Source organism: Nyctibius grandis, chromosome W (genome assembly GCF_013368605.1).
Source record: "Nyctibius grandis isolate bNycGra1 chromosome W, bNycGra1.pri, whole genome shotgun sequence".
Classification (NCBI taxonomy): domain Eukaryota; kingdom Metazoa; phylum Chordata; class Aves; order Nyctibiiformes; family Nyctibiidae; genus Nyctibius; species Nyctibius grandis.
Window position 1 is genome coordinate 16,821,780 of NC_090694.1, and position 27,341 is coordinate 16,849,120.

The window sequence follows — 27,341 nt, forward strand, 5'->3', positions numbered from 1 at the left end:
TTTTTTTTTTTATTTTCCACAGGAAGAACAATAGGAAAAATTAAACTGTTTTCCACATAGTTTTCTTAAAACAGAGTCTGTAAGGACATATTCAACACCAAAACTTAAAAAAAAAACCAAAACAAAACACCAAAAAAAACTCAAACCAAAACAAAAAAAAACACAACACAAACAAACCACAAACAGCCACAGAATATAGTCTATAAAGCAAACATTTAATATTGCACTTTGTTTCTCTAATGCTTGGAGTTTACTTTTTTTCCTAATTCAGATCAAGATTCTATATCAAACATTGAACTACAACTATGAACCTCTAATGCCTCTGAACAACTAACAAACATGTTTAAATGGGAAGTCTTTATTTGATAAGGTTTTAGAATTTTTCACTCTGATCACAGCCTGTGATGCAATGTCAATTACTACAACATTGGTCAATTCTGCTTCATATATAGTTTTCCATTATACTGGGATAAGTACTTTAATGCTATGTATATCAGCAATTGTTCCCTAGTCTGTTAAAACAACAAAAAATAAAAAAAGTAAAATAACTAAATGCCCTTTTATGCCAACAATGTTATCAACTTTTAAAATTTTGTCTGGCTGGAGAGGATAGAAGGAAGGGACATTCACAAAATTGTCCAGCATAAGACATCACCCAATTGCATATTGTTGCTTATCAAAGCCCAAACCTTTGAACTGAATCACTTAAAACACGACTCTCATTTTAATCAGCCTGTCATTGTTTTTGAAACATGAAATATCTTTCATGTTCTCATAAAGGCCACTTATGGAAAAGCCTATTTTGTCATATTTATGAAGCCTTAAAAATAAGGCAAAACTTTGTAAGAATGAGCACAATGCAGAAGCACCAGCTTTCCCTCTCCCCCTCCCTTCTGAACTGTTTTATTGCACAAGGATACACACAATGGATTAGTTTTTAAGTAGTCAACATCAGACATGTCTCTGACAATAATGGTGGGGTGTTTTTTTTTTTGTTTTTTGTTGTTGTTGTTGTTGTTGGGTTTTTTTTGTTTGTTTTGTTTTGGTTGGTTGGTTGGTTGGGTTTTTTTACATGATTTCTGAAAAGGAAATTTACATTTACAAATCTAGCATAAAAGCACTGGTCAGATCTAATGGCTCCATCATTCTTTTCTTCTTTAGGGTACACTCAAGGGGCAAGTGCTTTTTCTATGTCATTTCTCACATTCTAGATGAATATATGTTTAAAGTTGCTGGTTTGGTTTTGTTTTGTTTTAAAGCTCTCAGGACTAGCCCAGGAGACAATCGGAGCAATTCTCAGCAAACTAATTTGAGTATGGCTGGTAACACTGATACTCTGGCCCAGTTTTATTATAGTTTTAGTCTTACTATTTTTACAGTATCATAAGCCCTGAAGATAATACAAAGTGCACAAACCAAGCTGTTGCTTAGTTGCCATAGTTCAAACTTTTCTTGCAGTCTGAAATATACTTTCTACTGGAGACTCATTTTACATATAACTTTTGGTGATTAGGTAACTATGTATTATTTAAAAAAATCAAACACAAACCAACAAACCAACCTCCTCCTTCCCATCCCTACTAGTTGAGATATCTCTCTGCCTATGAATCCTGGACAGCATATGACTATCCCCTTTTAAAGTTCTTTTCACACTTTACTGGTGTCTGCTGGTGCTGCTTTCACTTTCTAAGTTTTGTGCATGCCCCTATTCAAAATCCCCCTCAAAGAACAAAACCAAAACACAAACACAACACAAAACAAAAGAAATAACAGTGCAACATAACAAAACAAATAGCATTCTAACAGTTTGGCAAGTGATGAATTCACCTGAGATTAAGTGATCTTTAGGCAGTCTGTAACAAAATGTTGCTTTGCAATAATAGCAGAAAGGCAATAAATTCTTAAAAGAAATCAAGAAGGTATACAATCTTGACAAAGTCTCTTATTAGTTTCCTTCTGTTATCTCTTCCCCCACCCCCACATATCTGTTGCTTGTCTACTACAGTTGGCTGCAAAACATACAGCAAGAAGGATTGGCTTGAAGGCATGTGATGTTTGTAAATAAATCCACAATAGGATACAAGCTCAAGAGGTGATACATGATCAGTCTACTAGGACAATTCTGAGCATGTGCATATGCAGGTAAAGTCCAGGCTACATTAAATTTTAAAAAAGTCAGTGCATTTGTCAGTCTTAATCACTTTTTTTTTGGTCAAAGCTTTCTTTTGTTCCTTGTTGTGCAGATCACAAACAATTAAGGGGGGGTAACAACAGTCCATCATAAATGAGAAAAAGCTGTAGTGACACTGAACTGCATAACATAAGCAATAAGCATGTGCAAATTTTCAAATCATAAGCAGCAGCATGTCTCTTACAACATGGTTTGAGTGGTTTGAAACACATGACTGTACGCTAGTAAGGCTGCTCCTAGTATGTGCCACTATTTAAGGGGGGGGCCCCTCAGGTTTTCAAGCATGTGGAGCAGTCCTATGACGTGCTGTAGGTGTCAAAGCATGATCACAGGTTGTTTTCATTTATTCACCATACAGGCAAGAGCAACACCATTTCCTTTAAAAGCAAGTCTCCACTATGACACCTTGATCTTCAATGCAGCAGGTGTGATTCAAAACCCAAGTCAAGTCAGCTTTTTACGGATTCCTTCAGCGAGAGGGGTAAGATGGTCTCTCATCTGTGGGCTGATCTGGGTTTGGATCAATCTAACCAAAATGGAAAAGAAAAACCAACCAAAAAAAAACCCCAACCAACAAAAAAAAAAAACAAAACAACCCAGTGCATTTTAGAATCAACTGCTAGAAATAAAAATCAAAATTCACAAGTTGAAGAGAATTATAATGATGTATGGCATTCCCAGTCCAAAGGTTACTGAAATAATTGAAAAACTTCTAGTCAGACAAAATTTTGGATAAAAATTAATAGAAATATTAATATTAGATACAGTGGAAGACTTTAAACTACAGGTTGATGGTAATTTAAGGATAAGCATGAATAACTAATATAAAACTAAAAATTTCTGCTTTACTAGCATAAAAGCCTTGAATTATCTGATATATACAAAAAGAAGATGACGACATATCACTAGAAACATAACTTAAGAAATGTTTAATTGATTTGAGAGAAGTAGAGAAGTTTTGCTTGAAAAGGCAGAAAGTTATCAATAAAAATATCATTCTACTTTTAAATTTAAAAGTAATTAATCCTCAGATATCCTATGGGATGTTTCAAAAGTTCATGTGTTCTAAACCTTACCTCTTCTTCCTTTCTATAGGAGAAAGAAGGGGTACAGCCTGCTAACTCAGGTCTCAAAAACTGGATGGTAAGAATAGTTTAAGTGTACAGTGCATCTTTTAGACAACATTGCATCAGTTAACTTCATATAGCCTTTCTTTGTTTTTTTTTGTTGTGTTTTTTTTTTTTTTAAAAAAAAAGCTTCTTTCTAAATCTTAAAGTGCCTAAAAAGAAAAGGACTCAGGAGCTGTGCTCTAGAGTTAAGCTATAGCAGAATTCTCAGGAAAGTGTCTAGCACACAAAAAACGCCCCTCTGCCCACTCATTAGCACAGTAGCATTTCAAGGTGGGGGGGGAATGTGCTACATAATGCTATTTTCCTAAAGTGTGTGAATTTAGGCAAAATTTGGCCAGAGGACACGTTTTTTCCTTTCATCCTGTATCACTGCTTTTTCTTGAAAAACATAAACATGAAAAGCTTTGAAATTTGCATCTCATTCATGGTTATTCAGTGGCTGCATTTTTAGTTCTGTAAAGGCCAAAAGTGTTGAAGAACTGTGTACTTCAGAAAACTTAAGGCAGAAATGAATACCAGTATGTGACTTATCTACATGAAGCTTCTGAAAGCCCTACATCCACAGAACTTAAACACACATGCAGGCAAAACAGTTTAGTGGTTGCTATAAAATGTTAGGAAGCAGTAGAGGTGAAAGAGTTGAAACCTTATTTTTTTATTTTTAATACACAAATTTAAAAAATTATGTTGCTAAAATGGTAAACAACACTTTGAAAATTTCCAGAAAGTATTAGACTAGGGAAGAATGCTGCCAAGGAAAATTACCTTCCAGGTCTGCAGCTCCAGGAAATAACATGATAGAGAAGCCAAGGTACCTCACAGAGCACCTTCTAAATTTAAGGTTGCAGAGTTCATGTTAAAAATAAAAAAAATTAAAATAATAAAAATAATAAAAAAAGAGTGACCCATGCTGTAAAAAACATGGAAAACTCTTGATGCAATTCATCTGCATCTTATAAAGAGACAAAAATCCTCCCTAAAAACAACTTATTTCATGGTCATCACTTCAATGTTTTCTCCTAATTTTAGGAAGGAGAAACAGCTTCCTAAGCTTATTCCACAAGACCAAAAAAAAAAAAAAAAAAAAAATCAGACACAAACAATACATGAATCATCATATTCCAACAGATATACCTACTTCTGAATATAAGGGTGGAGGCAGAAAACGGAACTCCTGGATGTATGCAAATAACGGTCCTTGAAGTGCTCTCTCAAAATCATCAAAAGCAACTACAGGTGCAAGGCTGGAATGTCTGTTTTCTTCTGTGACCACTTCTGCATAGCTAGGAGGTGCTGAAGGGAGAAGGTATATGCAAGTTCAAACAACAAGTTCTTCTGCATGTCAAAATATGCATAAGAAGGAGTTGGATAACGGGGTCCAAGCGCAGTCTGCAGTGGCCCTGTAGTCCATGGCCAAAGAGCCAAAGCCCCTGCCAGTAGCACACACAGAAGGAAGGGGGATAAAACTGCAGAAGAAGGAAAGGTTGCAATGGCAAGGACCAGTAGGAGGAAGAGACTTTCCCTGAAGCCTGAGGTGCCCTTGCAGAACCCCCAGCGGCACACACAGAAGGAAGGGGGAATAAAACTGCAGAGGAATGGAAGGTTGCAAAGGCAAGGACCGACATAAGGAAGAGACTTCTCCCAAAGCCTCAGGTGCCCTTGCAGAACTGCTTCACTCTTCTGCAGACTGAGGAGGAAAGACCTGTCGCATGAGGAGAGATGCTGGAGCTCGGTAAGGCAGCCCAGTGTGCCCCCCGTATAAAGACCAGTGCTACCAAGAAAAAGTGAAGGGTGATAGTGGTAGGTGACTCTCTTCTGAAAGGCACAGAGGCACCCATCTGCCGACCTGATGCACACTCTAGAGAGGTGGGCTGCTTACCAGGGGCTCACATCAGGGATGTCACGGAGAGACTACCGAGCCTGGTACAGCCCACAGACTATTACCCGCTGCTGCTGTTTCACGTGGGCACCAGTGATACAGCCAAGAGCAGTCCGAGGTGTATCAAGGAGGACTACAGAGCCCTGGGAGCAGCGGTAAAGGACTCTAGGGCCCAGGTAGTTTTCTCATCGATCCTCCCCATCAAAGGGAAGGGGATTGAAAGGGACAGTCGAATTAGGCAAATCAACAAATGGTTATAGCACTGATGCCACAGCCAAGGGTTTGGCTATTTAGACCATGAGACTCGCTTCGAGAAACCTGGTCTTCTGGCAGACGATGGGGTCCATCTGACAGAGAAGGGGAAGAGCATCTTGGTTCATAGGCTTGCCAAGCTGGTAAAGAGGGCTTTAAACTAATGTTGCCGGGGGGAGGGGAAGCTCAATCCATCCCAATTCAGCCATCTTGATGTCAGGGCCAGCAATACATGCCCAGAGACTGGAGAAGGATGGCAGGTCAGCAGAAGAGCACCTGAAGAGCAGCACAACAGAATTTCAGGCAGTAAGTATGCTTCGTCAGGGACCCAACTGAAATGCCTCTATGCAAATGCATGGAGCATATGGAACAAACAAGAGGAACTAGAGACGTATGCATGCATGCAATGCTACGACCTTACTGGCATCACGGAAATGTGGTGGGACAGCTCCTATGACTGGAGTGTTGGAATGGAAGGATACAGGCTCTTTAGGAAGGACAGGCAGGGGAGACAAGGAGGGAGTGTTGCCCTCTATGTCAGTGACCAGCTGGAGTGGATGGAGCTCTGCCTGGGGATGGAGGAGGAGCTGATGGAGAGCTTAAGGGTCAGGATTAAAGGGAGGGCAGGGACATGTGACATTATAGTGGGCACCTGCTACAGGCCACCTGACCAGGAAGACGGAGTGGATGAGGCCCTCTACAGATAGGTGTAGCCTCATGTTCACAGGCCCTGGTCCTCATGGGGGACTTCAACCACCCTGATATCTGTTGGAGAGACAACACAGCAGGGCACAAGAAATCCAGGAGGTTCCTGGAATGCGTGGATGATAACTTCCTTCTCCAAGTGATAGAGGAGTCGATGAGGAGAGGTGCCATGCTGGACCTTGTTCTCACCAACAAGGAGGGGCTGGTGGGGAATGTGAAGCTCAAGGGCAGCCTTGGCTGCAGTGACCATGAAATGGTGGAGTTCAAGATCCATAGGGCCGCAAGGAGGGCACGCAGCAAGCTCACTACCCTGGACTTCAGGAGAGCAGACTTTGACCTCTTCAGGGACCTGCTTGGTAGAGTACCATGGGAAAAAGCCCTGGAGGGAAGAGGGGCCCAGGAAAGCTGGTTAATATTCAAGGACCACCTCCTCCAGGCTCAGGAGCAATGCATCCCAACAAAGAGGAAGGCAGGCAAAAATGCCAGGAGGCCTGCATGGATGAACAAGGAGCTCCTGGACAAATTCAGACACAAGAAGGAAGCCTACAGATGGTGGAAGCAAGGGCAGGTAGCCTGGGAGGAATACAGGGAAATTGTCTGAGCAGCCAGGGATCAGGTTAGGAAAGCTAAAGCCCTGATAGAATTAAATCTGGCCAGGGATGCCAAGGGCAACAAGAAAAGCTTCTATAGGTACATTGGTGATAAAAGGAAGACTAAGGAAAATGTGGGCCTCTCCAGAAGGAAACGGGAGACCTGGTTACCCAAGATATGGAGAAGGCTGAGGTACTCAATGATTTTTGCCTCAGTCTTCACCAGCAAGTGCTCTAGCCAGACCGCCCAAGTCGCAGAAGGCAGAAGCAGGGCCTGGGAGGATGAAGAACTGCCCACTGTAGGAGAAGATCAGGTTTGAGAGCATCTAAGGAACCTGAAGGTGCAGAAGTCCATGGGACCTGATGAGGTGCATCCACGGGTCCTGAGGGAACTGGCAGATGAAGTTGCTAAGCCACTATCCATCATTTTTGAGAAGTCGTGGCAGTCTGGTGAAGTTCCCACTGACTGGAAAAGGGGAAACATAACCCCCATTTTCAAGAAGGGAAAAAAAGACCTGGGGAAATACAGGCCAGTCAGTCTCACCTCTGTGCCTGGCAAGATCATGGAGCAGATCCTCCTGGAAACTATACTGAGGCACACAGAAATCAAGGAGGTGGTTGGTGACAGCCAACATGGCTTCACTAAGGGCAAATCGTGTCTGACAAATTTGGTGGCCTTCTACAACGGGGTTACAGTGTTGGTGGATAAGGGAAGAGCGACTGATGTCATCTACCTGGACTTGTGCAAAGTATTTGACACTATGACATATGACATCCTTGTCTCTAAATTGAAGAGACGTGGACTTGATAGATGGACCGCTCGGTGGATAAGAAATTGGCTGCATGTTCACACTCAAAGAGTTGGGGGCAACAGCTCCATGTCCAAGTGGAGACCAGTGACGAGTGGCGTACCTCAGGGGTCGGTATTGGGACCATCACTGTTTAAATCTGTGTCGGCAACAAGGACAGGGGGACTGAGTGCACCCTCAGCAAGTCTGCTGATGACACCAAGCTGTGTGGTGCAGTCGACACACTGGAGGGAAGGGATGCCATCCAGAGGGACCTTGACAGGCTTGAGAGCTGAGCCCGTGCAAACCACATGAAGTTCAACAAGGCTAAGTGCAAGGTCCTGCACATGGGTCAGGGCAATCCCAAGCACAACTACAGGCTGGGCGGAGAATGGATTGATAGTAGCCCTGAGGAGAAGGACTTGGGGGTGATGGTTGACGAGAAGGCTCAACATGAGCCAGCAATGTGCACTTGCAGCCCAGAAGGCCAACCATATCCTGGGCTGCATCCAAAGCAGCATGGCCAGCAGGTGAAGAAAGGTGATTCTCCCCTTCTACACCACTCTCGTGAGACCCCACCTGGAGTACTGCGTCCACCTCCGGGGCCACCAACATGAGAAGGACATGGATCTGTTGGAGCGAGTCCAAAGGAGGGCCACTGTCACAGTTTAAAGCTGGGCCGGCTATTAACCCAGTGGCAGACGCTCTCTGTTAACCCTCCCCCCACCCTAAGGGAAAGGGAAAAGGGAGAGAGACTTACAGGTTGGAAAGTTAAAACAGTTTTAATAAACTATAGTAATGAAAAAGAGTATAATAACAATAATAATAGAAATAATCAAATATATACAAATATATACAAAACCAAGATCGAGAGCTTGGAAATCCTCCTCAGGCAAAGTTGCTCCCCCCAGCACAGGCAGAGGGGAAAATGCAGTAGCTCCCCCTGCTATCACACCTGCAGGCTTTTAACTGGAGAATTGGCAAAGCTGGTACCAATCAGTGGGAGACAGGAGGGCCCCTCCCTCCTGGGCCCCACCTCCAGGAGGCAGTGGGTTAGTGATAAATAGGAAAGTGAGAATGACATGTATGGGATGGAATACCTCGTTGGTCAATCTTGGGTTACCTGCCCTGTCTGCTCCTCCCTGCAGGTGCGACCCCCCTTCAGCTCTTCACTCGTAAGCAATGAGGAATTTAGCAGTGACCTTGGTTTTTCTAAGACTAATTGGCCTGGTTTGGGCCAAACCAGGACAGCCACGAAGATGATCAGAGGGCTGGAGCACCCCTCCTATGAAGACAGGCTGAGAGAGTTGGGGCTGTTCAGCCTGGAGAAGAGAAGGCTCTGGGGAGACCTTCTAGCAGCCTCCCAGTACCTGAAGGGGGCCTACAGGAAAGCTGGAGAGGGACTTTTTACAAGGGCATGTAGTGATAGGACGAGGGGGAACGGTTTTAAACTGAAAGAGGGTAGATTCAGATTAGGTATTAGGAAGAAATTCTTTCCTGTGAGGGTGGTGAGACAGTGGATCAGGTTGCCCAGAGAAGTTGTGGATGCCCCCTCCCTGGCAGTGTTCAAGGCCAGGTTGGACGAGGCTTTGAGCAGCCTGGTCTAGTGGAGAGGTGTCCCTGCCCATGGCAGGGGGGTTGGAACTAGATGATCTTTAAGGTCCCTTCCAACCCAAACCATTCTATGATTCTAATATATAACATGATAAATATTAGACTTTAATCACGGTAAGATTCACCAGTAGGTAGGCGACTTAAAAAATTGTTAAAAAAAAAAAAAGTGAGACTAGACCATTTCATTCTAATATCAAGCTTATGTTCAAAAACAGACTGACCAGTGTTTATTGTCGCTTAATTATCCCCTTAAAATTTAAAGCATACCAAAGATAAATTATTTCTGTACAGGTAGGAATGACAGAACATTGCAGTCCTCCAGACTCCAGAAGTATCCAGGTCTGGGATTTGTACTTAAAAACAACAGGATATTAGAGATACGTGAAAACAGAATGAAGGAAATACATCATTCTCTCTTTGGCCATAAGAGATTTCCCATAGAAAATAATATTATCTTTTCACAAAGCCTTGGCTACTAAGGCTGGTGAGAGATCCCAGAAACTGCTATTATGGGTTGCAATGCCTTATAACCAAGGAAGTGATTGGGATACTGGAGGTGGAAGTAATGAAGTTGTGCACATGTAGAATGGCATCCTGTGCTTTCATTTCTGCCACCTTCCAAGGCAGCTGGATTTCACTGCCTGTCCTAGAGAGAGAAAGGCGGGGCGGGGAAAGAAACACTGTTCTTCTACATAGGTCAAGCAGGTGGCAAGAAAACATCCACAACAGATTTCCTGTGGGCTTTATTATGAAAGGATGTAATTTGACTCTGTTAGCAAGACTGCAATGAATAAAGCAGACAAAACTCAAAACAGACTAGCAAATTGATTGGGATTTGTATCGTCAAGTTACCTTCTGGTCTTTCAGGCAGTGTCAGACCAAGCCAATTCACATTCATGCTACCCTGGCTGCTCACACTTGATGTTCTGCTACCAAATGGATGTAGAGGAATGGTACCAATGACCAGTGGTAAGCTAAGGAATAAATCCATGGCTCCTGGAATATCAACATATACCTGAAGAAAAATCAAACAAGTGTATGATTAAAATGTGGGGGTTTATCAGCACTTCGTAAGCATTAGTCTAAGTTGTCTTTCCATGAAAGCTTCCATGAGGAGCTTGTTTCTAATAGTCTCTTTTAGGGCCCATGCCCTTATGGAAACATGAGCTCTTCAAGTTAAAAGAAGAGTCAACATGAGCCCTCACATGGAAACGCAGTCTACTCATTAAATGCTTGCTTAGTTGACACACAGCCGTTTTAAGAACTTGCACGATTTAAACTAAATTTACTTACCAGATCTCCTGTCAGAACACTAATACCAAAACATATATTTCTTTCATAACTAATTATCACAAAATGCTGTGCTAGGAATTTGTATGGAGTGTTGGAAGCTACTCATTCTCGAGAGTGAAACAGACCGCTCAACATACCATCAGTGAATACTCCACACGGATTATACTACAGTCAAGGATTGAAGGGGAAACAGGTGGAATTTTCAACTGTTTGCCATTCCAGGTTTCTGTTTTGCCAGATGACAAGGATTCCCCACGGAGGTTGGCAACAAGCTGTTTAACTTCCTTCATTTTCCCTTTGGCATAGAATGCCTGTGTTTGGTAAATGGTTGCCTTTGGCACCACCATACGGGAAGAGCAATTCTCAATCTCGGCAAAGATCTGAATTGATTCACCTGAAACAAACAAACAAAAAAAAAACAACCAAAAAAACCACACACCACCAAAAAAAAAAAACAACCCACCACACAACAAAATTTCAAGTTCTCTTTACATTTACAAGGCAGCTTAAGCAAACTGTCACATTCCGTATACTGTTTTAACACACCAGGTGCTGCTATTACTGCTCTACCTTGAAAACATCCACTGATGCTAATAAAAGCAAGATCCCCATGAGCTGTTCTAAAAGAAAAGGAGAAAAAAAAAAAAAAACACACACAAAAAAACCCCAAAAACACACACAAAAAAAAAAACCAAAAAAACACAAAAAACAAAAACAAAAAAAACCCACAAAAAAACCCACCCACACAACAAAAAAAAAAAAAACCCAAAGCATACCAGTCTCTCCTGGCTTTGCTGGGAATCATAGAATCAACTTTCTGTTCAGAAAAGCTGCACTTTTGAGAAGACAGGCTGCCCAGGGAGGTGGTGGAGTCACCATCCCTGGAGGTGTTCAAAAAACATCTAGATGGGGCACTTCAGGGCATGGTTTAGCGGGCATGGTGGCATTGGGTCGATGGTTGGACTTGATGATCTTTTAGGTCTTTTCCAACCTTAACAATTCTATGATTCTATGACTGCAGCACCCGATACGGTGGGAACAAAGTTGATAAGACACTTTGTTTTAGTTTGCGGCCAGCCATGGTATGCAGGTTTCCATGGTGATCAAGGCCATTAGCAGTTTTGAGTTAGCCAGGTGCTTAAGCTAGGAGGAGTGAAAGCCAGGGCAGCTGACCCAGGCTGGCCAGCGGCAGTATTCTATATCATAAACATCACATTCACTATAAATTGGAAAGTTTGCTGGGGACAGCTCTCTCTCCTCAAAGGTCGCCATCCCTGGAGGGTCTCGCCCATCATTCTGCTCCCGAGGCCTGCTCTCCCGTTCGTTGTGACCATCGCGCTTTCACTGGAGCTGTGGTGCTCGCAGTGTTTGACATCTGGCATTCACTGCTGGGAGCGTGCAGCTCGCGACCACTATATGGGATGAGTATAACTCTGTGTATTTTATATTAGCATTAGTATTGATATTGGTTTTCTTATTTTATTAAATCTGTTTCCATTTCAATCCACAAGTCTCCCTCCTTTTCCCAATTCCCTTTCCTGGCTGGGGAGGGGTCATTGGGTGATGGAACAGCTGGTTATTGTTTAGCCCTGGATGTGGGCTAAACAGAGACACAGTCTAATAGATGAGGTCCTTTAACAATCTAGAGATACAAGTAGCGCTGTCTTAGTTAACAGAGTATACTGAGAAGATTGTCAAATGCAGACTGAGGTGGTAAAAATATCCTTAATGTTTAATTGATATAAAACCAGTAAGTACAAACTGTAGCTTTAAAAAGGGAAGGAAAAACATATCCTGTAATTACTTCTATTACATACCTGGGGTGTAGCCCTTTCTTTCAATTTTGGCACTTAAGGATATTGGGCCTGAGGTACAAAGCCAACAGCACAGAGTCTTTTCTTTTGTGCCTGCTTGGGGTGACTGCAAGAAGAGAAAAATATTGTCCATTAAATTAGGAGCTCCATTCATCTCTTCAGGTATTTAAATAAACACAGGAAAATAATCATTTTCATAATGCGCTTATTATTACATATTTTGATAAACAAAGCTGCTTTCACAGGAAAAAAAAACAGCATTATACAGATACAATGTTTGTCCTAATTCCATTGCTGTATTAGTATTGCTTTTTCTGCCATCCTCCATGCTACAGCGATACTTAAAACGGTTTTTAATACTAAAAATAAATACTGTATAGCTTAAAACAAAAGGCTTCATAGCCTATACATCCCAACATACTGTTGCAAAGCTTTTAATTTAACCAACAGTAAATTAGAACATCTTTGCATTTTCCATTAAGCTGTATTTCAGAAACAGAATAACTAAGCTAAACTACTGTAATTTTGACTCCTGCTTTTTCCTCGGTTTCTGAATGATCCTCTTTCATCTGTATTAAAAAGACTTATTTTACACAACATCAGGATTTAAGGCTTGATCCAAAGCCCATTAAAGTCAAATGAGAGACCTTTGATTTTAATGGAGTTTGTGCAAGGTCCCTTTGCAAGCCTGATTTTTCACCCATATACACAAGAAACCTATTTCAATGGACTTCTAATTTTTTTTTTCCTCTAGATTAAAATTTGAGGAAGGGATAAAAGAAAGGAATTTTAGGCCAGACTGAAGTCAAATCCTCATTGAAAGCAGTTGTGATATTAAAGTTATTTTAATAAAATGAAATTTCAGGAAAGGATTATATAGAATTGTGATAATTTCGCCCCATTGGTAGAAAACTATCCATATGGAAATTATCAATTATGCACCGCAGTACATTTTTTACTTTGCATTTTTAAGTTAGCAGTCCCTCACTAAAATATTAAGAGTTGCACTGTTCCTTCCATAGATTATTCTTTATTTATAATTGAAGAGGAACAGTTCACCAAATTTTCTTCCTTAATGAGATTCCATAATTTAGTAGTATCAATTTAGATTGACAAATGCATTTTACGTATCGTAAAAATCAAGCAGCTCCAAGTACAGGATAACTTAGCCTTCAAAATACCAGCAGTTAGAGAGTTGCTAAACTGATATAATACTTAAAAGAGCTGTAGTTAAACTAGCAAACATTAGGTAAAATTACCATGTTGATGTTGTTTCAGTTATTATACTTCATTATTTTTATGCCAGAAAAAGAATGAGTAATTCTGTCAGTTCTTACCAGTAACGAAGGAGTGTTGATATCTATATGTTCAAAGACTGTAAATTCCTTCTTTAATTTTACTGGTAGAAGCCAAGGCCTATGCAATTCAGCTTTCACCCAATAGCGCACACTGCCATGTCTGCCTTCGAATGAGGTAGCAAGTGGTCTGTGCAGGACAAAGGTCAAAGTTGAGTAAAAATTTTTCTCTTTCCAATAACAATACAATTGATCAGATTAGGAATTAGTATGCAGAACTGTATTTTTAGTGCATCATAATAAGCATAACTTATTTGCAAAGTTTCCATATCCCAGAAAAATCTAAGATTAAAGCTGGGAGAAAATATCATCTCCAATTCATCCAACAGTAGTTTTGTAGAAGTTTTAAGAATCAATTAAAGAATTGTGCTAGAAAATGCCAGAAGAGTACACATTTCCTTTAGACTTAAGAGGCCACTTTCAAGTGTAGAATAAAGCATGCCCTTTTAAGGTCAAATTAAGACCACCAAATAAAATTAGCATTAGTACCATCCAATTATTGTTTTGGACATTGTGTATTATTTACTTGGCTGGTGTCTCAGTGGTTTATTTTAGCTATAGCTGAGTGCTTTTGCAGTTTGTTTCGCCTTAAGTACGGTAGTCAAATATTTCAATTTAGAGTTCTGAATAGAGAGAGGCTATTTTGAGCATCTTCTAATTTTCCTTTACCCCGATGAGGCCATCTTAAAACATTTTTTTTATATATATATATAAAAAAAAAAAAAAAAAAAAAAGATAAAGACTATTCTGGTCTGAACACTGAAAGACAAAGGAAGTCCTTTTGAAGAGCTGGAGGGAAAAAAAGATGTGGAAAGGGACTCCAAACCTTTCAGCATTACCCTTTTTTCCTCCTCTCCCTCCCTCCAACATCATAAGATGAAGGACATAAGATTGTTTTATATTCCAGTCACGTCCAGTTAACTGTAACTTGTATTTTCCTAACATTTTTTGCCTTTAATCTCAAAGGAAGAATTTTTATATTGCACTACGGTTGAAACGCATCATAATAAAAAAGTTCTGGGCAAAGCTTCCCTTCCTAACTTCTGTAGGGAATAATACTAGCTGTGCTAGTACTTTACTAGAATGATTCTTTCTGCTACGGGCTACTTTTTTTCTTAATAACACAGATGAAAGGATTTTCTAATTGGTCTTCAATGTTTCATCCTGCCCCAGTATCCTTTAAGGCAAAATCAGCAAGGCCAGTCAGTGTCTTGTTTTTTTTCCACTATTGCTTTGTATTTGGTTGTACTGGGTCTGGCTGGGATGGAGTTAACTTTCCTCATAACAGCCCATATAGTGCTGTGCTTTGCATTTGTGGCTAGAACAGTGTTGATAACACACAAACATTTTAGCTATTGCTGAGCAGTGCTTGCACAGCATCAAGGCTGTCTCTCCAACACCCTGTTCCCAAAGGCCAATAGGCTGGGTGTGGGCAAGAGCTTGGGAGGGGACATAGCCAGGACAGCTAACCCAAACTGACCAAAGGGATATTCCATACCGTATGGCATCGTGCTCAGCAATAAAAGCTGAAGGGGGGGGAACCGGACAGGGCTGACACAGACATTCGTGGTTATGGTGTTTGTCTTCTCAAGCAACCACTACACATACTGAGGCCCTGCTTCCCAGGAAGTGGCTGGACATCTGCCTGCCATTGGGAAGTAGCGAATGGATTCTTATTTTTGCTTTGCTTCAGTGTACGGCTTTTGTTTTTCTTATTAAACTGCCTTTATCTCAACCTACAAGCTTGTCCATCTTATTTTCTCTCCCTGTCCTGTTGATGAGGGGCAGTGAGAGAGCAACTGCATGGAAGGCTGGCAGCCAGCCAAGGTCAACCCACCACATCGGTTTTGTTTTAAATCAATTTTAGAAATATTCTACAGATACAAAAGAGCAAGAAACAGTAAGGAGGCAGTGTCAAACCAGTGTTCTTCAGGCCTTTTATTACCAGCCTTCATTTTCTCAGTATTATCAAAGATGGCTTCATAGTTATTCCTTCAAGTCACTTGGAAAAGAACTTTAGTGTTTTAATCAATACTTGTGCTATTTTACTGGTTATCTATTTAATCTCAAACATAATATTCCATATTCACATATACTGTTTTGTTCTTTCATATTTGAGCATCCCTTCCAACTCGAGGGAATATCGGTATCATCCTTATCCCTTCTTATAGAAGAGATTTTCATCTGAACCTTAAATTGACTTCTAAGAGTCTCCATATATATGGGTCTTCTTCAGTGTTCCAATAATACCTACTGTAAAGCCCTGTGCTATTCACTGAAACTGATCTGTAAAAGCATTTATCATCTACAGTTTCTGCTAAAGCCAGCCTCTCTAATAAGCAGATGGTTTATTAGCTTTAATATTAGGTATTAGTCTAATAGTCTGCCAACTTTTTTTAACCTTAATGACTTCAGCGCTTGGCTTTTACAGTAAAAGGCTCCTCCTGCCTCCCTTCTTTTATCTATTCCCAGACTCTCTCTGTTCCTTTATATTTAATTTTCCTGCAACTTGTGTTTTAGCTAATTTCCATGTTAGTAACTCCTCTATTTATAAGTCTTCCCTTCACAATGTATACATTAGACACCACAATTTGTGTGTGTGTGTGTGTGTGTACGTGGCAATTTATCTTAAGACTTCTGCTATCCCTCTTGCTTCACCTTTGCTTTCTGAGACAAGCGAGATTAGGTATGGGAATGTTTCTTGCTTCATCCACCCATCCATTTGCTTATTTCCATCCTAGCTTTTTGCATAAAGGTCAGCCTGAGTACATACATCCTATTTAAACTAGAAAAAAAAAAAAAAAATCTCTTATTTTGTTCAAATGTGGTTAAGCTTGCCACATCTGTTTCAGACTGAGCGCAAAAAGTTAAGCTGTTATCTTATCACTAGTTCTGATGGCCTGCATGGCTCCAGTAAAATCTTGTTTCATTTAGAAGATACCTCAGCCACTCTGCAGGACTCAAATGATACAAATTCCCCTCCCTTCTCCTGTGAAGGGGTAAAATATTACAAGACATGATGAGTCAATAGACCTCAGTCAAAAGAGAGCTTAACCAACTGGGCAACAATGAGCTCCTGTTTTGTGAAAAACTCTTAACCAGTTTAAAAGCAACCTCTTCAGTTTAATGAGATTATGTCCTCTACTGCATGTCTGAGCACAACTCCTACTACCATTGAAAAGGTTTCCCCTCCACCCACAAGAATTTTTCTTAAGCAGATATGTATCTTAGCCTTCTCACACAAGCTGTGTACTGCATGTAAGTACTTACATCTGTGGAAGCTCAAAGCTGAATGCATATTCATGCCTTCCTGAATGAATGGTATGAAGGCCGCCTTCAGAATTGTCATCATCTAGGAGGGAAAAACCCAATATGCTATTCCCCCTGCAAACATTTTACACAGCATTAATATATTATATAGGTTTCTTTTCCAGAATAAGAGGGATTTATACATTCTTTACAATACTAAGAACACAGCGTCCCAGAAACAAGTCTCTCCAGTCCATTTGTATTAACTGCTAGATGTACGGCTGCAGGATTTTTAAGGTTAGGTGAGATTCCAAGATTCACCTTACATAAAAGCAGAAGTTAACTTGTTTTAATTTATGATCTTGATTCCGAATACTGACATAGTTGTAACTGCTGCCGTTTCAAGGTCTGCCTGAAAGATCTGTAATGGAAGCTGTGTTTTCCAATATGATTTCTAGTTAAAACTTAAAATGTAATAGAGCGCTCTATTACATTTTAAGTGATCTTAGTATTAGGTCTGCTACATTAATAGATTAAATTTAGTAATTTGGCTTCCTTCTATCTCCTGCCTAGCAAGTGTCCAAAAATTGATTTTTTTTTTTTTTTGATTTTTTTTTTTTTTTTAGAAAGTACACAAGCACCACCTAGAAAGTGCCAAACAAATTCAGGGGCACGAAAGGTGGCAAGCTGTCCAATTAATGTTGTTTAGAGCTAACGTATCAAAAATTCAAAGTTTAGCTCTATTTTGCTTGGATAGCAAAGACCCAAACATTTCCTAATTTCAACAAGAAAGTTGACCTTGGTTTATAGTCATGATTCCTCATATTGCTTTAAATGCTCCAACAAATTTGTGATTTGTTCCCATACAATTACCATAAAACCAGAAAAATGCTGATTCCATCAAAATAGAAAGTTATTTAGATAAAATAATTGAGCATCTCATATACAGAAGGATTGGGGTAATAAAAACACATATAGTGGGATTATGCACAAGACACTACCTATTGTTAATAGTCTGAAACATCATGAAGGAATGTTGGTACATTTTAAGATTTTTTTTTTTAGTTCCCATTGTCCTACAAAAATGCTGATGCTCTAATTTCTTTAGTGCACCAGAAATGCTGAAACAAACCTATGCAAAAAATATAAAAACACTAGAACACTATTTACACAAATGCATCCTCAGCACGTAATGTCATGAAATAAGAATCTTCAATACACTGAAAGAGCAAAAAAATGTGTATAATGCTTTTTTTTTGTTAAAAAACACTTGGAGGTTTTTGTTTGTTCATTTTTTTAAAAAAATTTAAAATAATAATCTTTTCCTTGCACATAAGTTTTTTTCATCCCTTCTTCACTTCCTTCCTGCCAGATCAGCAGTCCCATTGAGCCTGAGCAGCAGAACCGTGGTAAACAAGCACTGAGCTGTCAATCACAGACTAGGCTGGAGCAGGAGAGGACTGGCATAAACAGGCCCAAGCAGATCCCCTGCCAGCCACTCACGTACATACAGTATACATCACACCCCACCACATTTGCTCAGCAACTCTGCTCACAGCCTAGCCTGACTACCGCAGAGGTAAAGGAGAGAGGGAGGGGCACCACCCATGCCTCACCATCTGGTCTCCTCATACCACAGGGCCATGCTGCTGGCTTGCCCCAGCCTGCCCTGCACTATGTGCAAGGTGACACCCCAATCCTGCACTTCTCAGGAGCATGTGCTGACCATTACTGAAAGTAATGTATACATTACGGATAGTGCTGGCCAGGGGTGCAGGAGAGGAAAGACAATTGAGGGATGTGAGAGGCTGCAGGGCCATGTCTCCCAATGGCCGCCCCTTGCTGGCCCGGCGGATGTGCGCGGCAGGAGCTTGAATGCTTCTGTCTGTCCCCAGAGGTGGACTTTCCCAAGAAAGGCAGCATGCCCTCTGAGCCCTCAAGGCCGACATTGCCAGGCAGGCCCCGTTCCCAACAAGAAGTGACCAGGGTGACAACACTCCCCCTTAGCAGTGCAGCGCCCCCAGCGTCCTACCAAGGCCGCGATCGGATCCATAACACGGGGGGGGGGGGGGGGGGGGGGGGGGGGCGCGGGGAAGAGGCAGGCAGCAAGGGAGAAAGCAGGAACTGCTGAATTGAAACACCCCACCCCCCAGTTTCCCGGCAAGGTAAGCTTGTACTCCTCACTTCACAGCTAGTGCCCTTTCCCACCGTGCATACTCTGTAACTACTCAGGGAAGTGGGGCCCGGAGCGCCCCCAACCCCGCACAGGGTTGACCTCGGGGTGGCCAGAGCCCGTTCGCCCCGCCCCCAGCACGCACCAGAGTGCGGGCAGGGGAACCTGCTCCCTCAGCCTCGCTCTTCCCCCACGTCCCAGCCCCCTATAATCAGCGGCTGGCATCGCCTTAGCAACAGGCTAACAAACCCCATCAGGCCAATGACAAGGCGGGGACAGGGCGTGGCCTTCCGGACTAGGGTACGAGGTGTTGAGTTAAACTCCACTCCGTGCGGCGAGTGTTCGCAGTCCTGCCCCTGCAGCCGAGGGAGGGGCAGTGGTGTCCAGGGACAACTGCTTAAGTTTTTACGTGCCGCACATGCGGCGGTGCACACCCAGTCTCGCTTCTGAAACGGTTGAGGGCCCCAAGAACAAAGAGGATGTTGTAAATACCTTAGACATTCGACTAACCTAGTTATATAAATAAACAAAGGGAGCCTTTTTTTTAATTTAGATGGGTATATCTCACTTCAGACAACTGGGCCTTGAAAAGATAGTTTCTAATTAGGATGGCTGTATTTCACTTCAGACAACTTGGCCTTGGGAAAACAGAGGCACAGAAACCTAAAGATAAGGGAGTTGCAACAGCTGCCTTGAAGGACACAGCCTACGTGACCTACGTGATCCCTGGACTGAGTTTGCGCAGAAGCAGGGGTCAGTTAGCGAACACAGCGAGGAAGACTATAAGCCTTCATCTGAAGACCCCTGACGACCACCAGAGAAAACGACTGCGCATGCGGAACGGACATTTACATATATTAATGAGTTCCAGGAAATCTCATGACTATGCAAATGAGTTATTGGGAATCTTATGACTATGTATAACTAAAGGTTATATAAACTAAAGGTTGCTAAAGGATTTGAACTAATTGTGAAAACCCAGGATCCTGACTGGGAGGATGTGAGTGCAATGTTGGATGTGGTGTTTGTGAAAGTGGCCAGAGCCCAGGTGCAGGCTCTGATTCTGGCTGGAATTCTGCCGGGAACAGTGGATCTCTGTTTTTGGGACAATCGGCAGATGATATTAGGAGAAAGCTACAGAAAGTGCAAGGAATGGCTGCGAGAGATTTAGAGAGGTTGCTGGAGACTGCATGGCAGGCGTATCGGAGTGGGGAGACTCGGAGGGGGAGAGCGAGGGCGCAGCGGCTGCCGGTGCTGCAGCGGCTGCTCTGCGCACCGCGGGGGGGCCAGAGACCCTCTGGAACTTACCGGGAAATAACACTAACGCTGTGAGACGAAGTGCAAGTGCCCCACCGAGGGGAAATACACCCCTCCCGAAAAGATCAGTGTGTGTATTGTAAACAGATGGGGCATTGGAAAAAGGATTGTCTCAAACTGAAATCGGTAATGGTTACTGACACAGGAGCTGACTGACTGGAATGAGGAGATTCTTCCCTAGCAGAACCCTTGGTAAAAATGCAGCTAGGGAAAGGAGAAAAACTGTAGAATTTCTAGTAGATACAGGTGCCACATTTTCAGTATTGAATCAGACCTTATTGTCAACAAGCAAACAAAATGTTAACATTGTGGAAGCAGCTGGGCAGGTTGAGAAAGCTTTCTTTTGAAACCATTAGAATTCAAAATTGGGTAAAGTGTAGGAATTAATAAATTTCTCTACCTGCCTGATGCTCCTAGACCACTTTTGGGAAGAGATTTATTAGAACAATTGAATGCTAAGATAAAATTTAAAAATGGAGAAATTGAGTTAAAATACCAGAAAAGAATCACATTGAAATTTTGTTTGGCTCTCACTGAACCCCAAATTAGGGAAGAAGAAATTATACACGAAATAAAGGACCAGGTATATCCAGGAGTGTGGGCCTCAGGAATGCCTGGAAAAGCTAAAAATGCAGAATGGTTTGTTGTTAAACTTAAAGAGAGAACACGGCCTGTTAGGATAAAACAATATCCCCTGAAACTGGAAGATAGGCGAGGAGTGAAAAGTGTTATAGAGGACTTGCGTACTCGGCAGGATCCCTTAAAGCGACAGTGTCGCCCTCCAGCCCGCTTTAAACTTCAGCTTGTGCCCTTCGCCTGCTTTAACTTTGGCTTGTGCTTCTAGTCTGCTTTAACTTTGCCTCGTTTCTCCTGTGTACCCCGGATAGGTCTGATCTGTATCGTGTGTCTGTATTATGTGTTCACCTCTCAGGGATGTAAGGGATGGGAGTTCTTGTGTGTGGAGTTCGGTTTTCTGTGTGTGCCTCTCAGGGACAATTGGGGTGGGGGTTGTGTGACGAAAATCCCTGTTTAACCAGAGCCTTGTGAAGATTTACGTGCCGCCTCCCTGAGACGATTACCCCCCTGCTTGTTGTGTTTGTAGACCAGAACTTCATCAGAACTTTGTGGCTTGTGTGCCTGGATTGTGTAACTTGTGCATCCGAATTCTGTGTGGAAAATTGCTTGATAACTAGGATCTTGTGTGAAACCTGTTTGTGCATTAGGATTTCTGTGGAAGATTGCTTATGGACTGGGGTTTTGTAGTGAAACCGTTTGTGTATTGGAAAACCTATTGCCGATTTTTTTTCTTTCTTCAGAGTGCACGGGTGACAGCTGCTTTAACCGGAGCTGTAACCCCGGATCGCTATACCCAGGGGAAAAAGGTGGGGACGTGGGGGAAATAGTTCAGGAATTGATTAACTGTGGGCAAAAATATGGCCCAGTTAACACCTCGTCGGCGAGATCGGAATCAAAGGGCTTGTGGCGTACTGAGATAAAATCCCCCGGCAGCTGCACAGGGTTCCCTCCCCCTAGATCTCCTGGTGGGAGAAACATACCAAATAGGTGAAACATCTTATGGTCTCTGGGGCGTCAGAAAGGTGTCCCTAGGGATCTCATGGATGGGTTACCCACAGACAGGCTAGAGAAATTGGTCTCGGGGTGGCCCAAAAAGCAGACGACCAAAGCGGGCTATAACTGCATCTTACATAAACAGTTATTTGAAAGAAAAGAGGATCTTTGTAACTATTGGCAGAATCATCATAATTGTGAAGACCCTTCTGCTTTATGGACAATTTTTAGTTTGTCATCAAAACAAGGAATTATTGAACTTTCTAGTAATGGTGAATATTGAAGCTTTAGTCTCCAATACTATGAAAAACATCAACTACCTTACCAAATTGGGTTTGTTTTTTTTTTGTTTTGTTTTGTTTTGTCTGTTGTGTTGCTCAACCAACCAAGAAATGCACTACAAGTTGATAGCTTTGAGTGAAATGAATACATAAGCTGAAAGAAATCAGAATGTGTGGAAGTGAATAAATGATGTGGATCTATATAAGTTGGTAAAAGGTCAACAGAGTATTACATTAGTAAAATACAGATCCTCCTGATTGTCAGGGTCCTATACTTGCAAGTATCCTTGGTGATCAAAGTAACATTGCTAGACATAAAAGACATATCTAAAGAATATATCTGTTAGATCTCATTGCACAGATTTTTCCACCAAACCACACATGCGCCTTCCAGCCCTTCCAGGAGAAGGTGCTGGAACATTCCTTATTGGGTTGGGGGTGCGGAAATCTATTTCCCTACTGTGTATGCAGACCCCAACTCCAGCAGACCAGGGCAGCGTGACCACCAGTCTCCCGATCGCGACACAGGCAGCAAACTCATCTGTGAATAGCCAAACGAATCGTAAGAATTAACAAGGACAGAATGTGGCTGGCACCAGGAGCTGCAATTATGATTCTGGTCGCACTCTTCCTTTTAATTATTACTTTAATCATTATTGGAATACTTAATCTTCTGTCTTTTTATGATTATGATTTATCCTGTAATTGTCATTGGCCTTGTGTTTGCAATTGTGGACAATCACCTCCTTCTTTTGATCCCCCAGAGCCATAAACCTTCAACATGGCCTGAGATAAGTTTTTATTCTCTTTCAATTGTTGAGATATTGTTAAGTTTCTGTTCTCTTTGAATTGTTGCTCTTTAGATTGTTAAGATATTGTTAAGATAATTACTATGTACATATCAAGGTGGTGGACAAAGCTGTCCATGCGCTACATAAGCCTGTCTTGTTTTGTTTGTTGGGTGGAACAATATTTTAAGTTTTCTTTATTGTTAAAATACAAATTTCCTAGGAGGGCTGCCACATTATTCAATACTAACTTTCATGAGAGAGATAAATAATATGTTTGCCTACAACTTTCTGTTTGAAAAAGCAATAAGGTCTAAAGACTAATTTTGTTTGAATTTATTTCTGTCTGACCTACCTAATCACCGGGTGGCATTGAATACACCAACCGAAGCCATTGTTGTACAAATTGTTTGAATTTGTTGATTGCTTGCATTTTAGGAAGTTCAAATGCTCTTTTCCTACTTTATTATCCTTTCCTTCTCCCACCACCACGGGATCCCGAAGACAGCGATCGGAGACGACATAACAAACTTTGAGCCACGGGGTGGTGTGGAGGACCATAAAATGGACTCTTTGGGGCAGACAGCAGGTGCGTTTAGTTATTTTGGGATAAGTGCGGCATGTTCTATCTGCCAGCGACAAGCTCTGTTACCGAGGCCTGTGGACACGCATCCATTGGAGAAGACCTACATGGAGATACATGCCCATTGGACGACACGACTCCATGGACCAGTCTCAGGATCCTTACAGCCTCCCTGCTTCCCCCTGCTGCTGCTGCTGCTGCCCCCTGCTGCCGCCTCCCTCCTCCTTCGAGCGGTGCCTACTTCTGACCGACAGCACACCGCTGGATCTGTGGTGATGACTAACCCTGCTGCTCTCTCTGCTCTTCTGCTTAGTTTTCTCTTCTCACTTCCTACCTTTCCTATCGCTTCGTTTTCTCTCTGCCGTCTCATTCAACAAAGTGGTCTGAGTGGCAACATCTGACCTTGTTTATGCCTTAATGTCGCTCTCTGGGATCACAAAGAACCTTCTCAGAGCCCAGAATCTGACTCGGACCCTGACAAGGATGCCATGAGATTTGGATTATTGATTGAATGCTCTTTAGAGTATAACACACACCTATTTTACCTGTTAAAAAACCTGCTGGCAAAACTTATCGATGGGTGCAGGATTTGTGAACAATAAATCAGATAGTTAAAGGTTTGTATCCAATAGTGGAAAACCCATATACTTTGCTGACCAGTTTAAAGGAAACCTATGAATGGTTTATAGCCACCAGTGCGTTTGTTTAAACCTGGGAATCGGGTTTATGTTAAAAATATTTCAGGTAACCCTCTCGAATAGAAATGGAGCAACCCTTTTCAAGTTTTGCTCATGACCTACACAGCGGTCAGGCTTGAGAAGCACACTGCCTGGATCCGCTACTTGAGAATCAAGAAGGCACCCGAAGGACCATGGAAATCCCAGCTCACAGAACCCACATCCGTAAAGTTAACTTGAGACTGTTAATGACTATATTGTGGTTTTGTTTTTGACACCACCTCTGATATTGTTAGTGTTTGTCATTGTACTAATAGCTTTCAATTGCCTTTTATGGTATAGGTTGAAGAAATTAGCTATGAAAATTTGGATCCTACCTAAGGTAATGAAATACGAAAACTTGGAACCTTTGTAAAAGAATTTACAAGTAACAAGTAAAGGGGGGAATGAAACGGTTGAGGGCCCCAAGAACAAAGAGGATGTTGTAAATACCTTAGACATTCGACTAACCTAGTTATATAAATAAACAAAGGGAGCCTTTTTTTTAATTTAGATGGGTATATCTCACTTCAGACAACTGGGCCTTGAAAAGATAGTTTCTAATTAGGATGGCTGTATTTCACTTCAGACAACTTGGCCTTGGGAAAACAGAGGCACAGAAACCTAAAGATAAGGGAGTTGCAACAGCTGCCTTGAAGGACACAGCCTACGTGACCTACGTGATCCCTGGACTGAGTTTGCGCAGAAGCAGGGGTCAGTTAGCGAACACAGCGAGGAAGACTATAAGCCTTCATCTGAAGACCCCTGACGACCACCAGAGAAAACGACTGCGCATGTGGAACGGACATTTACATATATTAATGAGTTCCAGGAAATCTCATGACTATGCAAATGAGTTATTGGGAATCTTATGACTATGTATAACTTTATGGTATATAATCTCTGAAAATCTGCAAAATCAGCGGAGCACTCATGGTGGATAATCCCCAGTGCTGCCCAGCGCTGCAATAAAGAATGCCTGCTTAATAACACACTCTGGTGTTATTGAGTTTTCTTTCGGACTCCTTACCCAGCCGCACCTAGCTTCCCACTTCGGTGAGGAAAGTTAGAAAGCAAGGGGGTTTGGAGATCTCCGATTTTTTTGTATTACTTCTGGTGTCGGAACGTGTCAGATCTGTCCCTTCCCTGCCACCTTCTGTTCCCTTTCCAGCCAAAACCAAGCACCTACTATCGGGGTCAGCATTTGGACCTACAGTCCACATGCAAAGTCATTGCTGCTGCTTAAGCAGACAATTAGAAGCATGGGGTCGCCCTCCTACTTGTCAGCATACATCCTGCTATGGACGACTCGTGCATGTTTGCACGTTTCTGTCATCCGCAAACCAGAGGTGAACGCACTTTCACGTGAGAAAATTATTTCTAAGGCGGCAGTATAAAGAACATTCGAGCTACAAAGCCACCTCACGAGTGACCCGTGCTTGCTTGCATCACGGTAACACAATTAAAATCAATAGCAACTCCACTCTGCTACAGTATTTATTTCAGAAGTGCTTAATAAAAGGCTCAATGCAATCTATAGTCGAACTTCTTTAAAAATTGCATTTTACTGCAGAGGATCTCTGCAGAAAATACGCTCCATATTTAAAACAAAAACAAAACAACACACCAAAACACCCGACCCAAATTATGTAATCAGTGTTAACATTTTTCTTGTGCTAGGAATTAAGTCATCGCCACCACCTGACGTGTGCAACCAATCTGCGGAGAGGAGGAGTACTCCCTCCCTTCTCCCCAGTACCGGTCCCAAACAGGATTGAACCGCTTCTAACAAAGGGTGGAAACTTCAGAAAAAAACAAGCTTAGAGTCCCCTTATGCTTTCACAACGTAACTATGCGAGCAATAGATTACCAAACTTAAGCCCCACAATCCCGCTCACAATGTAATACTCCATTTCCATACTCAAAATAAGGGAATTTGCAGGGCACTTTCCGTTTCTATAGGGGCTTAGCAGACCAGGTTTTCATTGAATGCAGGTTCCAGAACTCCCCAACTCAGAAGCGATGCTCCGTTCGTACAACCATGAACTCTTATTTGGCCTTTCAGGCAGATTTTTACATTTGGGTCCCCCATAGAGAAGCTGAATAAAAGAAATTAAGGTAATTTACGAGTATACTAGTTTAGAGCAAAGGGAGAGATGGAAAATTACAGGTGGGGTGGTGATAGCGCATCGGAGTAAGCCACAGGGAATCTTTTATCTGCCAACAATGAACCAACCTTAAAAATCATCACAGGTCTGACTTTCAGACTGATATGCATCTATTATGTGTCAGAAAGTCTAGTGCTATGTTTTAGTTACACTTATGATTCGATAGGATGCTACCAAGAAAGTAATTTACTGAACATCTGGTTTTGATTTAACAGTTATTTTCCCCATAGAGAAACAAATCCTGCTAATATCACCAAGAAAAAAATTACATCGCATATCAAAAAACAATGTATTAAAAAAAGCAAATCCTCATGAAAAGACTCTGATAAAAGGCAGGTATTTTAAGAAAGGCCTGTTTGCAGGTACTTTGAAAATGCACCTCAACACGGTTTTAATATTAAGTAAACGTTCAAATAATCAAAAATAAAACCTAAGAACGTAACCGGCATTTCCTCATCTTTAGAAATAGTGAACTCTATGAGACTGCATATTAAAAAGGGATAAACCAAGACGATGCAAATATGTGTCCTTTTCTGGAAAAATGTCTGCATGTAGTGAATGAATAAGTGAAAAGCTTACCTCTTTCGTGTCCGAGTAGAACGTCCTTATGGTTAAAATACTCTATTTCTTCAGTGTAATTTTGTGTATAGGCAGTGTTGGATCCAGCATTTCTAGATTCAGTCCAACGTACTTTTACATGTCCTCTTGCATGAATTTTAAGAGATTTTACTCTAATTTCCCCAGTAACTTCTAAATTGACCCTTCCTGAGACTGTGTCCCCACTAGAATAGACGGGGATATTGCTGTCATTGAGACAGTCAAAGCTTATTGTCAAACTCTTCACCTTCCCCAGCACCATATTTTACAACAAAGAGTATAAAAATAT

The 27,341-nt window shown here is 41.8% G+C and overlaps 1 protein-coding gene and 1 long non-coding RNA gene across 2 annotated transcripts; one reads left to right on the forward strand and one right to left on the reverse strand.

The window, feature by feature from the left end:
- LOC137675681 (arrestin domain-containing protein 3-like) lies at positions 1 to 27,341 on the reverse strand. Its single transcript, XM_068421849.1, has 8 exons — positions 27,035 to 27,341; positions 16,882 to 16,963; positions 13,594 to 13,741; positions 12,260 to 12,362; positions 10,580 to 10,836; positions 10,002 to 10,164; positions 4,460 to 4,614; positions 1 to 2,717 (listed from the first exon to the last, which is right to left on the reverse strand). The coding sequence occupies exons 1-8, from the start codon at positions 27,312 to 27,314 to the stop codon at positions 2,661 to 2,663; spliced, it is 1,245 nt and encodes a 414-aa protein (XP_068277950.1). The 5' UTR covers positions 27,315 to 27,341; the 3' UTR covers positions 1 to 2,660.
- On the forward strand, positions 18,951 to 25,281 carry LOC137675682 (uncharacterized). Its single transcript, XR_011049970.1, has 2 exons — positions 18,951 to 19,025; positions 19,662 to 25,281. It is a non-coding gene; the product is annotated as an uncharacterized lncRNA (long non-coding RNA).

What these genes read in the sequence shown, in the direction of transcription:
- LOC137675681 (XM_068421849.1), bottom strand. Translation starts at nt 27,314, where the DNA reads ATGGTGCTGGGGAAGGTGAAGAGTTTGACAATAAGCTTTGACTGTCTC. An exon ending in ACTGCCTGAAAGACCAGAAG is followed by an intron (nt 4,615 to 10,001) that starts GTAACTTGACGA and finishes TTCTCCCTTCAG; the next exon opens with CACCTCCTAGCTATGCAGAA. An exon ending in CTCCACCCTTATATTCAGAA is followed by an intron (nt 2,718 to 4,459) that starts GTAGGTATATCT and finishes CATTTTGGTTAG; the next exon opens with ATTGATCCAAACCCAGATCA.